The sequence below is a fragment of the Cebus imitator genome, unplaced genomic scaffold (genome assembly GCF_001604975.1).
Source record: "Cebus imitator isolate Cc_AM_T3 unplaced genomic scaffold, Cebus_imitator-1.0 Scaffold4, whole genome shotgun sequence".
NCBI classification, from domain to species: Eukaryota; Metazoa; Chordata; class Mammalia; order Primates; family Cebidae; genus Cebus; species Cebus imitator.
The window spans coordinates 5,814,466-5,828,577 of NW_016107319.1; the positions used below are offsets into that span (position 1 = coordinate 5,814,466).

The window sequence follows — 14,112 nt, forward strand, 5'->3', positions numbered from 1 at the left end:
ACGGGGTTTCACCATGTTGACCAGGATGGTCTCGATCTCTTGACCTCGTGATCCACCCGCCTCGGCCTCCCAAAGTGCTGGGATTACAGGCTTGAGCCACCGCGCCCGGCCTCAAATTTTCCTCTTATAAGAACACTAGTCATATTGGATTGAGGGCCCACTGTAATCCAGTGTGACCTCCTCTTAACTTGACTACATCTGCAAAAACCTTATTTCTAAATAAGGTCACAATCACAGGTTTTGGGTAGACATGACCTTTTGTAGAACACCGTTAACCTAGTATAGATTGTGACTTTCCTCCTCTTTACATTCTCTTTCCCTCTTCCTTGTTTCATTGCTGAAGAGAGCTGTCATGTTGTGAGCTACCCTATGGAAAGGCCCACACTGCAAGGAACTCTGCAATGTGGGAAGACTCTGTCCAATCCCAGAAAGAATGTGAGGCCCACAGTCCATTCACAATTTAGTTTCCTGAATTGAATCCTGCCGAAAAACACCTAGTGAGACCGAAAGTGTGTCTACCCTAGTTGAGCCTTAAAATAACTGCAGCCCCTGCTGACACCTCAGTTGCAACCTGTGGGAGACCCAGAGCCAGACAGAGGACTCAGCTAAGTTGCACTCAGATTCCCAACTCATAGAAACTGTGAAATAATATTGTTTTAAGCCAGTATGTTTTGGGGTAATTTGTTACAGAGCAATAGATAATATGAAATCTATATCCAGAATATAAAGAACTTTCATAACTCAATAAAAAAACAATTTTAAAGTGAGCAAATCAAAAAGATGCTTCATCAATAAAATGATATGAATGGTAAGTGAATGAAAAGATGCTCAGTGTGATTAGTCATTAGGGAACTATAAACTAAAGCTACAATGTCACCACAAGCATTTAAAAACAGCCAAAGGAAAACAAACAAAAAACAAGAACAAAACCAGGTAATGTAAAATGTTCTAAATGTAGAACAACTGGAAGTCTTACACAATGCTGGTGGGAATGCAAAATGGTACAGCTCTTTGGAAAAGTTTGGCAGTTTCTCATGAATTTAAATATATATTTACTGTACAATCCAGCAATCCCACTCCTAAGTAGTTACCCCGAAAAAAAAAAAAACTTATTTCCACACAAAATCCTGTCCACAAATGTTTGTCACTGCTTTATTCTAATTTGCCACTAAAATTTCCATCAAATGTGAAAAAGAATACTATTCAGCAATAAAACTGACAACTAATACATGCAACACAACTGAATCACAAAAGCATTATTGTAAGTGAAAGAAACCAGCTATGAAAGCTATATATAGCTATATATACTGTATCATTCCATTGTATGTGCTATTATGGAAAAGATAAAACTACAGGGACACAAATCAGATCAGTTGTTGCCAAGGTTTAAAGGCAGAAAAGGGAAACAAGGACAAAAGGATATGAGAGTCCTTTTGGGAATAATGGAAATATTCTATGTCATGATTGTAGTTATGGTTACATCATTGTATATGCTTATTAAAACTCACAGAATGGTATATCTAAATGAATTTAACTATATGGAAACTATACCTCAATAAACAGGGCAGGAAAAAATAAAATTAGCACCAAGCAAATATAAAAAGCATAATATTTGATGACCAAATGGATTGTAAGGTCAGTCCAACATTAGAAAATCAGCCAATATAATTCACCATACTAAGAAAATAAAGGAGAAAATTCAAAGGGTCATCTCAATGGATGCACAAAAGGTACTTATACAATATTCAATCATAAAATAACTCTCAGTAAACTAAGAATAGAACTTTTATTGTTATCTATTGATTCATATTCATACCCTTGTATAGTCCCCTTTCAATTGTACCAGGATTGGTCTGTGTGACAAATGATACAACTCAAGTGATGGCATGGTATTTCTGAGATTAGGTTATACAAAACACCACTATTTCTGTGGTTGTACTGTCTCTCCTCCTCTTGGCTCACTCCCTCTGGGAGACACCATCTGCCATATCATGAAGAGACCTAAAGAAAGGCCCAAGTGAGGAAGAATGGAAACATCTTGACAATAGCAACTTGAGCCGGTTTGGAAGTGGATCCTCTAGTCCATGTCAAAAGCTATATATACTGTATCATATGAATGTATACCTTCATGTGACTTACTTCATATGACATATATATGAATGTATACCTTCATATGACTGAAACCTCACAGAGGGCCTGAGCCATAACCATTCAGCTAAGCCTCCCCCAGAATTCTCACTGTCAGAAGCCATGTGACATAATGTTTGTTGTTTTTTTTCCCCAGCTGCTATGTTTTGGGGTCATTTGTTACAAAGAAATAGATAATTAACATGTTGGACTAAACATAAAAAGATAATCTATTTGCCGAAACTGTAATTAAGAGTTACCCAATCAGCAGGAAAAAAAAGTCCTTAGCAATAAAGTTAACAAGATCTTTATGGAGAAATTAAAAAACATGTTTGAAGAACAAAGAATACCTCAGTAAATGGAGAGAGATACAGGTATCTCTCACCATCTGAACACAAGCTATGGAAACTCAGAAACTGAATACATTTCTTTTTAAGGAAAATATAATCCTGTAGAATGGAAACAACACAAATACTCAGCTAGTGAAAAATTTATGGTTAAGCACACTAGTATAAGAGAATCATATAGTTGTATAAGAGGTTGAGGATATGGCTATTTTAAAGCCAAGTAATCATTAACTAAAACAGAGTACAACAATATACAACAGTCAGACACATACAATAAAGATCAAACGAGGAATGAAAATTAAAGCACTAGTATTTTGGAATTATGAAATTTTTCTCCACAGCATTGAAAACAAAAATAAACATATATTAAAAATGCAACATAATTATCAATAGAAGTAAAAAATATTAACAGTCAGGGAAGTGTAAAATCCATTTTAGAAAACGTTACACCCAAAATAAAATAAGTAGTTCTGATGTTCAAAGGAATAAACTTCATTGGTTGTAAACTTCACTTATATGTTGTTTCATTACCTAGTTATGCCAAATAATACTTTGCTACTGAATTCCTTGCTTACCAGTCTTCTGGTTTGATGGCAGAAGGATCAGGAATTTTTGCTCTTTCATCCCATTCCTCAGGTTTTTTATCACTGGGATCTTCAATTTCTTTGGGGGGATTGATAGGAGGAACCACATCCTCTAAGAGGCTTCCTTTGTTTACAACTGTTTGATCAACTAACACCTCAAATGTGTCATCTGGATTCATCACTAAGGACCAATTTAAATATATTATAGTTATCGTTTTGATAGACATTTAAAAAAAATCTTTTAAATAATGCAACTATCCTGAAATTCATGTGTAAAGCTTCTATTCCCAACCAGAAATAGAGGAATAACCAATGTATTAAATCAAAATATTCCAAAATCACCAAATATATTTCCTAAATAAAGATAAAATTTTGTTTTCTACTGCATTTCTTTTAAAATGAAATGCTCCATTACTTCTCAAATAAAAAAGAATACCAAATAGCTCTGTTTTGGGACTCATAAACAGTCAACTTTACTCTTTTATAGTTATAGAATACAACCTAATCTTTTCCAGTATTAAATTTTTTTTTGATACAATCTTCAAGTGTTGCAAGCATAACACAAAAAACTTAAGTTTTTTTCCTGAACCATTCGAGAGGAAGTTACTGACTTCATACACATCACCCCTGAATATTTTAATGCCTATTTCTTACAAACAAGGATATTCTCTTATATAACCCCAATATAGGCACCGAAATCAGGAAATTAACATTGATATGTTACTTCCATTTCATAGAACTCTTTAAAGATAAGGTTCACTGGCATTCAAAGTCAATGACTTATATACTATAGTGTAAAATATCTTAAGGGTAATTTAAGATATTCAAGTTTATATTTACCTGCATGTTTGTTTCAAGGTAAATTCTAAGCCCTCTAAAAGTCCCATGCCAAAAATGACATAAAGGACTCCCTTATCCTTTGTAGTGAGAAAACAAAAGATCTCTGTCATCATTTTGGAAATATAGGGATCACTAGATACAATTTAGATCTTTGGAAAGAATGACAGATGTAAATAGCTGTCTAACATTTGCTTTCAGTAAGTGAAAGAAGTTAGGAGCTATCAACAAATATAAGGATCATCTTGACTTTAGTGAAGTGGGCTACCATTTTATGAAGAAATAGCTCTGAAGTAATAATCTCCAGAGGTTTCAATCACAATGCCAAATTAGTCATATCAAAACCAAAGAATTCAATTTATGTACATACTCAATACAAAACCACACTAATAGTTTCTCTCTTCTCTTTTCTCCACAATTTCCTCTTGCATTAAAGCTGAGATTATAAAATTACATTACTAAAATGAATAAAAATATCAAGATTGAAGAAGAGCTAAGAGTGAGATCTTAACTGCAAAGAACAACTAGATCCTTCCTAATTCAAAAGAGAGAAAAATCTTTAAAAAAAAAAGTTTTCTGAATAAATTTTGCAAATGAAATTGATTCTTAAAAACTTCAGTCAAAACAAATAATCCATATGACAAACAGGCATATGTGAAAAAAAGACTGTTCAAAATCTTTGCTCCCCCACAAAAATTTTCATTTAGAAAACTGTATTACATATCTTAATCAATAACAAAAGGTACTGGATCATATGAAGTCTATAAAGGTACTCTTAAGGTTCTTAAAACAACTACACAATAGTGTCATAAAAATATAATAGTATTAAGATTTTTCAAAAGAAAAAGTCATTCAATAATCCTAGCACAAGTATAGTACTAAGAAAAATAAGTGTTTAAGGGTCAGACTTGATTTTCAATTCCAGCCCTTCAGTTACTCTTGTTTACTGGGGCAAGTTATTTAACTAAGCTAAGGCAAAATAGAGAGACTGCTGCTCACCTCACATAATGGTTCCAAAGTCCCTAGCATACAACATGGTACATGTCAAGTGATGAATGAAAATTAGTCATTTTCTCCTAGTCCTTCCCTCTTTGCTTGCAGAGCCATTATGATGTGCCTACAATTTGAATCTTGCTCTCACCATTTTAATATTACATACATTTCCCCCTGTTGCTAAATATTTTCATTGTTATCATCTTTGTATGGTGCAGAAAACTCCCCTAATTGTAACATTTAGGTTGCTTCTAATTTTCAGTATATCTTCATATATAAGTAATTTTCTTTCTTCTGGATTATATCCCTTGAATAAGTATCTGAAAGTGGAATTGTGGTTTCAGAGGATATGAACCTCTATGGCCTTTGACACGTATTACCAAATTGCTTTTGACCAGGTTTGTACAAAGTCAAATGTTCTAGTTATATTCTCTCATTATTTCTACAGTTTACTTGGTGTTCCCCAAAATGCCTAGTTTTGTTTATCAATTATTTCATGAAGATGTTTATTATAACAAATCTGATATTAAGATAAAGTGGGCATTGCCCTAGCAGACAAAATGAATGTTTCTACAATGGCTGCTGCCTTTGGGGGAAAAGACTGAAATACTTTAATCTTGGGTGGAGTTGAGACTTGAGAAAAGAAGCCAATAGAGTCATTTCAAAATGTCCTATTAGGTTCTAATATGCTCTGATTTTGATCGTGAGCTGACCAGAGCTCTATAACCATTATACTTGAGAATGGGAGAAACAATTCCTTATAATGCCCCTCACCCCCAAACCTATGCAAATTTCTATTTACTTTAGTATATTAATATGTGGCTGCTCAGTGCTTTTCCTTTTGAAGTACATGGCACAACCAACATGACACAGGACGTAACAATAATCACAACTGCCTACAGAATATAGTCTAAACTTTGTAGCCTGGCATTAAGGGCTTCTTCCTTTTTATTTTCTAGTTTTCTGTTCTTATAACACCACTGTCACAACGTCTAAAATGTCCTTTTACCCTACTGTCTTCCACATTCTATCTTACTTCAAGATGAGTTCAAAGATAATATTTCCTAGCTTGGTTCCAAGTCTCCAAGCTGGAAGTAATATTGCTTGTGAACTCTTGGCTGTGTCTCATCTCTTTTTCATCTGGAACTTTATCTTTTACCTGTGCTGTCATTACGTATGTCCTATTTTCCCAAAAAGATAAATTCCTTCAGGATGGGGTACATGTTTGTTTTCTCCTAAAGCACTTGCCATGAATATATCAATAGTGAGCAAATATTTTTGAATACATGAATGAATTAAAAGGATATACCAAGGGTATAAAGATGCGTCTTCCTGTCTGTAAAGAACTTTTTAAGGTCTACATCTGGAGGTTTGGCATGTTTCTCTTCAAAAATGCCAGTTTTGGGATGTTTATGTCTGAAGATAAAATGAAGTTTATAATCTTCTCCACATTTGTCTGGTCCAAACATAATGGTATAGGATGTTTTATCATAAAAGTTTTCCTTCAAAGAGAGATGAATGTTGACATTAGTCCAGAATCAAAGAGTATTTAATGAATTTCTATATTCTATCCAATGGGTAGAGTTTACAAAAATATGTTAAATGACAATTCACTAAAGAGCCAGCTATTTAATACAAGTGACAACAAAGGACTTAGGAAAATGACAAATTTTACTGCAATATAGATTTTTAAAGTACACACTACCTCCTTCCTGAAGATGTAGGACAGAAGCTGAAAATACTCCAGCAACATCATAATATGCTTTAATTATCCATGTAAATTTGTATTATTAATATTTTACTGAGGGAATTAGGCATTAGAGGAAATCATATTTATGGCCTTAAGACTAAAATTATTATCTGTTGCTATTATTTAGGAAGATACCAGAAAATTACCCTCTAAGCACAAAATGAAGAGAGATAAACAGACATGGAGACATGCATTTCTCTTTATTTGGCATGGCATAGTAGTTAACAGCATGGGTATGGAGTCAGATACTAGGGTTCAAATTCTACCACTGCCACTTAAACTAGCTGTATGCCACCTTGAGTCAATTTTTAAATCTCTCTGCATCTCCATTTCATCACCTCTGAAGTATGGAGATGATAATAGTACCTACCTTGTAAGAGTTCTCTGAGGATTAAGTGAATTAATCAGATAAAGTGCTTATAGAAATACTTGGCATTAGATTTTTTTGTCATCCTACCTTCAAGTGTTCATCACCTTACATCTAAAACAAGAGCTTCAGCATATACTGCAATGGCCTCTCTTTCACTTGATCCTAATAATTATGAGTAGTATATGAAAAAGCCTTTCATCCACATTTCAAAGCTTATATACAGCCATGTGTTCTGAAAATATCCCCCGATGTCTCATTTATCTTATTTCTGTTATTTGCAGGAAGTCTGAAACAGCCTCTTGAGAAGGCTATAAGCAATATACTCAACCTTCCAATGGTCCTAATACAACCTCTTAGAAGTATAAAGCTGCTATATCACAGAGTTTTAAAAATTAGTTACTCTCTGTGGGCTGCCAACCCCTTTTAATTTGGTTCTTAGGACATTTTGTTTCACTGCTTCACTTTGTTATCATAAGTCTCTAAACAAACTTAAGAGTCTTATTCTGTAAAGAAAATAACTCTAAACTGTATTTCAAGAGAATTTATAAGTACTATGCAGTTTTTGTCTTACAGACATGGTAAACTTTTTCATGTTAAAGATTATAAAATTGGTGCCTTCAAGCAACACAATTTTATATAAAACTTGAAGGCAAATTGTAGCTATATAAATTCATGTTAAAAATGTATCTATCGTTCTTTTCAATTTCAGTTGAAGATGAAATTTTCAGTTTTATCAATTGTTCCTTAAAAATACTTATTAACTCTAATAAGGTTTTCATAAATATTAAAATATCATACCAGAATCAAATCATCAGTGTCTGCTAGGAGTTTAATGTATGCACCTCCACAATCAATACCATCTTGAAAATTTACTTCATATCTGAATAAAGGGAAAAAGAACCGTACTACTGATAAATAAAAATTATAAATTGCCCTTTAAAATCTAATGTATTATTCTCAATTCATGTAAGTATAATTTTTTTTACATTATTAGAAAGCTCATACAAAGCGTATCTACAACCTATAGGAAATAAGCAGAAATGCTTTTCTACTGCTATAATACAAAACACATTATTACAATATTAAAAATAGAATGATTATAATCAACTGAGACAAACCAATCAATTTGTTCAAATATTTTTTCCATCAAAATTGAGATTAAGAATAAGATACTGTGACTAAAACTGTAACAGGAAACTTCAAATTCTGATAAGGTAGGCACTATACATATACTTTATAAACTAAAAAACCCCAAAAGCCCTAAGAACCACAGCTAAAGTAAGATGTCTAAGAAATTACTAATGATCTTAGATACCTAGAGGTCACTACACCTTACCATGTTAAATAAGTTGTATATTTAATTAAAGGGCTCCACCAGAGATTCATAATCTCAATCAATAAGCTGGATTTTTTCAGACCTAAACAGCCAGGAGACATAGGAAATTTTTGCTGTTTAGTGTAACAGCTAAAAGAGTGAACTAACATGAGTCTTCTCATGAATTTATAACACAATGTAATTCTCAGCTAAGTTTTTTTTATTTATTGGTAGTTTTTAAAAGTAAATAGCCTTTTTATAGCAATGAAGCATAGACTTACTAAATAGAATTTAGGAGAGTTTTTTGTTGTTGTTGTTAAATTAATGAATTATATGTGACAAAAATCAATGAGGAAATGGCTGTCAAAATGGAAACAGTAAAAAAAAAAAAAAGGTTATGATTTCATTAGAAGAATTCAAACAAAAAGACATGAAAGCTAGAGAAACAACCAGAAATAATGATCATTTTAATAAGGGACTATAGTTTTAAATTTTTCCGAAAAAATTTAGTGACAAGAAGGTAAAACATAATTTATATGATATAAATCATAATTTGTAGGATGGCATACAAAATTTCAACAGTTTGAACTCAATTGATGTACATATTTTGTATTAAAAAAAACAGAGGAAACAAAATTTTAACTATCTCTGATTTGCAAGGGGTGATTTTCCCCTATGCTTTCTACCACGTTTTATTTCTTAAGCTATCAACAACAGTGGCTACAAGCATGTACTTTAAAGTCAAAAAGACTTGAGAGTTATTCTGATTCTGCCACTTACTCTAGTGACTCCTTGGGTAAGAGCAAGTCATTTAAGCTCTAAGTCTCTATTTGCTCATCTATAATATGGAGACATGGCCCATACTTACACCTCAAAGGATTGTTACGATGATTAAAGGATATCATGTCCAACGAGGGGCAAATATATTCTCAAAATGCTTCTGTGATAATCAGAAGGAAGGTATTCTTTTGTTCTTTTTCATTTTTTAAATAAAGAACCGTTCGTTTTCCTCAAAGTCTTTATTTTAAGCAATAGCTGACAACATTTTTTTATGAAATTTATGTTCGAAGACTATAAGTAGAAGACATGATGCATGATATGACTTAAAAGCCACCGTTTTTAGAAAAAAAATTAAAAAGATATTGCTTTATAATAGGTTATCTGAGGACAAAGCATTCTGTAAAATGATAAGAACTAGAAAAAACAATTTTGTACACTGGTTCCATAAATGTGAAGATGGTTTTGTTGTTCCATTATGCCTAGATTCAATCACTTTGTCTATTTCTCATACTGCAAGCTTTCAGAGTTTTCAGATCATTAACTTTTACCTAGTATAAATGATTCACAATGGATTAGCAAAAGGTTTATCATACAGCTTGACTGCTGCTAAGTTTCCAGCCATAGGGAAACCAAGGACATACGCAGAATATGTGTCAACCTTGATTTCTTTAGAGTATCATTTCTCAAATTGTTCCACTAAATAGTAATTATTGTTAGGTGGGAAAATAAACTTACGTGATCAAACATGTTTGGGAAACACAGCAGTAATGCTGAAAACAGGCGTTCATATGTAGAACTCCTTAGTCGTTAATGGGCTAACATACTTCCTATTTTTTAAGTTAGGATATTCTTCATTTTCAATTATATTCATGTATATTAACATATATACAATTTGGGAAAGCCGCTTTAGAGTAAAGTTATGTCATAAATCAGCATTTAATATAAATATCTTCATTTTATTTACCCTATTTCATTTTATCAATATTAAGAGGAGAAAAACATTCACCCTCCTTTGAATCATTTTTAATCATATGAAAGACTGCTATTCAATTCTTGATCCTCCTTTTCTTTTTTTTTTTTTTTNTTTTTTTTTTGAGGCAGGATCTCATTGTGTCACCCAGGCTGGAGTGCAGTGGTGTGACCTCAGCTCACTGGAGCTTTGACTTCCTGGGCTTGGGTGATCCTCCCACCTCAGCCTCCAGAGTAGCTGGGACTACAGGTGGGCACCACCACACCTGGCTAATTTTTAAAAACTTTTTGTAGAGTCAGGGCTTTGCCATGTTGCCCGGATTGGTCTTGAATTCCTGGGCTCAAGCTATCTGCCCACCTTGGCCTCCTAAAGTGCTGGATTATACCTGTGAGGCACCATGCCAGGCATAGTAGAGAAATTGAGAGGTTGGTGGAAAGGATTATTTATGAGACTGTGATCTTTCAAAGGGGTTCATGCTTGAAAGACACTGGTATTCATAAACATTTATTTTTAAGATAAATTTCTGCCTTTGAATGTTATCACTGGTTTAATAGCAATATTTATGATTCTACTCTGAATTTATTAAGTTTAATATTTTGATAACAAGTAATTTTAAGAGTATAACAAAAATGGTGGTTTTTACTATGTATTATATAGTTTATGGCAGCAGAATTATTTTTATTACAGCATATATCACATAATTTTATTTTAAAATCTTTTTGAAGGGATCCAAACTATCTATTCCTCATTTAGTCAATGCAAACACTCAGACCAAAATAAATACATTGCTTAACAGCCCACATACAACTCCTTGAAATAAAAAATATAAATATTAGTACTAGGTCATAAGAGTGGTTGATCTTTATATAATTTTATCATTTACCTGCTTTTAATTGAAAGCATAGGTATGTTTGTGTGTATTTGCACATTTGTGTATTTAAGTGAAACAAAAAAGAAAGATCTAGATTTTTACATCCATTTTCAAAATACAAGCTATATTCACAGAAGCCGAAGCTAATATAAAATTCAGATAAAGTATTCAAAAACATAGCAACACTTACTGAACTATCAAGGGCTTATCAGCAAAAATGAAGGGCTTTGCTAATACAGCAGATATTGCATGATGCTTTGCTCTAGATTTTAATACCAGTCCTCTGTCACCAGGTACCTGGTTTTCTTTCAACTCTTCTATTTCCCATCTTCCTAAAAAATAAAGCAAAGCAAATTAAACTGAAACAGAAAACACTGACCTAAGAATTATTTATCAGCAGTTGTGAGCAATAATTTTTTCCAGGAAGGCTGATTTGGGAAAAATAACAATTTTAAATCAGGAAATATGTGCAACTATACATGTATGCCTGCTCATTTTTCTTTCTCTGAAAAAATGATTTTATTTTCTTAACTAAAATTGTGAAAATTAATAGCAAACACTATGGTGTCTAATTAAGTCGTTCTTTTTTTTTTTTTTTTCTGATGGCGTTTCACTCTTGTTGCCCAGGCTGCATAGCACAATCCGGACTCACCACAACCTCTCCGCCTCCCGGGTTCAAGTGATTCTCCTGCATCAGCCTCCCCAATAGCGGGGATTACAGGCATGTGCCACCATGCCTGGCTAACTTTTTAGTTTTAGTAGAGACAGGGTTTCTCCCTATTGGTCAGGCTGGTCTTGAACTCCTGACCTCAGGTGATCTGCCCACCTTGGCCTCCCAAAGGATTAAGTCACTCTTAAAGCTTAACAAGTTTGGTTTTTGTATGAAAGACTTTTAAATCAATGAAATTATAAAATGTGGTTTGTTTCAATAGGGTCTGTCAATATATTTTTAAAATAACATATTTAAAACAGTATGTGACACAAAGAGCATCATTAACACAAAATGAGCAGTCTATTTATTTTGAAATGCCCAATACTCATCAGGTTCTTTTCTTACTTGCAGCAGTTATTGTAAAGATTTAAAGTTTATTTTGAAAAGTGCATGCTGAATTCACACAAATCCTTCTCAAGTTACACTAATCAGCCCTCAGAACTTTTGGCCAAGAAGGCAGCAAAGCACTACATAAGTGGTAAGCTATTACAAGGCAAAACTGAGTTAGGGCTTCTCTGGGTTACAATTTTCCATGTTAAGATTAGGACATTCTGGAAATTAGATTATGGACCACAAACAATGCAAAGCTAGGTGGGCTGCTTGTAGCCCAAAATTTATGTGTTAGATTTTACTCCTTTACTGGTTTTAGAATAGAAAATCAACTTACATTAACTTGTGTAAAATCTTCTGTTTTGAAAATTATAGGTATTGCCTATTCCAAGAAAATTCAATTCGGCAAAAACTGGCTATTTTCCAGTATTGTATCAACTCAAAATATTCATTAATGAGCACTTTGGAATCACAAATGCTCTTATATCATTTTGTTTTCTTTCTAAGAAAAATAATGCAAGAACCAGACAGTCTTGTAAATCAAAGAGGGGTAATTTTTGGTTTATAATTGTGTATACCTTTTTAGATTTTAAAAAATGTGTGGGTTTTTATTAAGTTTCCAACTTTCTTTTCTTTCTCCCCCTAATTTGGTCATAGTATACTTTTTTTGAAAAAGATTAAGGTAGGGTTTTCTTTCTCTCACATTGATGATGAATTGTATTATCACTAACTTGTAGTTTGCCCCTTGCCCCCTATAAAGGTCTTATTTTAAAAAGAACAACTTTATCTGGAAAGGTCTAGCCAGAGCAATCTGGCAAGACAAAGAAATGAAGGACATATAAATTGGAAACTAGGAAGTCAAACGATCACTGTTTGCTAATGATATGATCATATACCTAGAAAACCCTGAAGACTCATCCAAAGGACAACTACACTTGATAAATGAATTCAATACAGGTCTCAGGTTAAAAAATCAATGTACACAAATCAGTAACACTGCTATACAGCAACAATGACCAAACTGAAAATCAAATCAAAAACTCAATGCCTTTTACAATAGCTGTAAAAAAAATACCTAGGAATATTCTTAATGGAGGTTAAAAATCTATACAAGGAGAACTACAAAACACTGCTGAAAAAAATCATAGATGACACAAAGAAATGGAAACACATCCCATGCTCATGGATTGGAAGAATCAATATCATCAAAATGATCACATTGCCCAAAGCCGTCTACAGATTCAACGCGATTCCTGTCAAAATACCAACATTTTTCACAGAATTATAAGAGAAATCAAAAAATTAATATGCAACCAAAAAAGAGCCTTCTTTTTCCTTAGGATTACTTAGCCAAAGTAATCCTAAGGAAAAAGAATAAATCTGGAGGTATCACATTACCTTCAAATTATACAAGGCCATAGTTACCAAGACAGTATGGTACCGGTCTCAAGTAGACACACAGACCAATGGAACAGAATAGAGAACCAGAAATAAAGCAAAATACTTACAGCTAACTGTTCTTCGACCAACCATACAAAAACACAAATTAGGGAAAGAACATCCTATTTAATAAATGGTACTGAGAAAACCGGCAAGCCACATGCAGAAGAATGAAACTGAATCTTTACCTGTCACCATACACAAAATCAACTCAAGATGGATTAAAGACTTAAACCTAAGATTTGAAACCATAAATTTTTTTTTTCCTGGAAAACTCTTCTAGGCTTAGGCAAAGAATTCATGACCAAGATCCCAAAAGCAAATGCAACAACAACAAAAATAAATAAATGGGACATAATTAAACTAAAAAGCTTCCGCAAAGCAAAAGAAATAATCAGCAGAGTAAACAGAAAACCCACAGAATGGGAGAAAATATTCACAAGCTATGCATCTGACAAAGGACTAGTATCCAGAATCAAGGGACTCAAACAGATCAGCAAGGAAAAAAAAATAATCCCATCAAAAAGTAGGCAAATGACATGAATAGACATTTCTCAGAAGAAGATATACAAATGGCAAACAAACATGTTAAAAAATGTTCGATATAACTAATCATCGGGGAAATGCAAATTAAAATCACAACGAGATGCCACCTGACCCTGTAAGAATGGCCATTATTAAAAAGT

The 14,112-nt window shown here is 33.1% G+C and overlaps 1 protein-coding gene across 4 annotated transcripts in view; it reads right to left on the minus strand.

Annotated features, from left to right (window-relative positions):
• CLGN (calmegin) overlaps positions 1–14,112 on the minus strand; it is a 48,497-nt gene that overhangs the window by 12,448 nt on the left and 21,937 nt on the right. For all 4 annotated transcript variants that reach the window (XM_017534181.2, XM_017534197.2, XM_017534190.2 and 1 more), the window contains exons 5-8: positions 11,135–11,276; positions 7,807–7,888; positions 6,198–6,390; positions 3,050–3,239 (exon numbers count right to left, since the gene is read on the minus strand). In XM_017534181.2, coding sequence (XP_017389670.1) covers positions 3,050–3,239; positions 6,198–6,390; positions 7,807–7,888; positions 11,135–11,276 — 607 coding nt within the window. The remainder of the gene's footprint in view (positions 1–3,049; positions 3,240–6,197; positions 6,391–7,806; positions 7,889–11,134; positions 11,277–14,112) is intronic.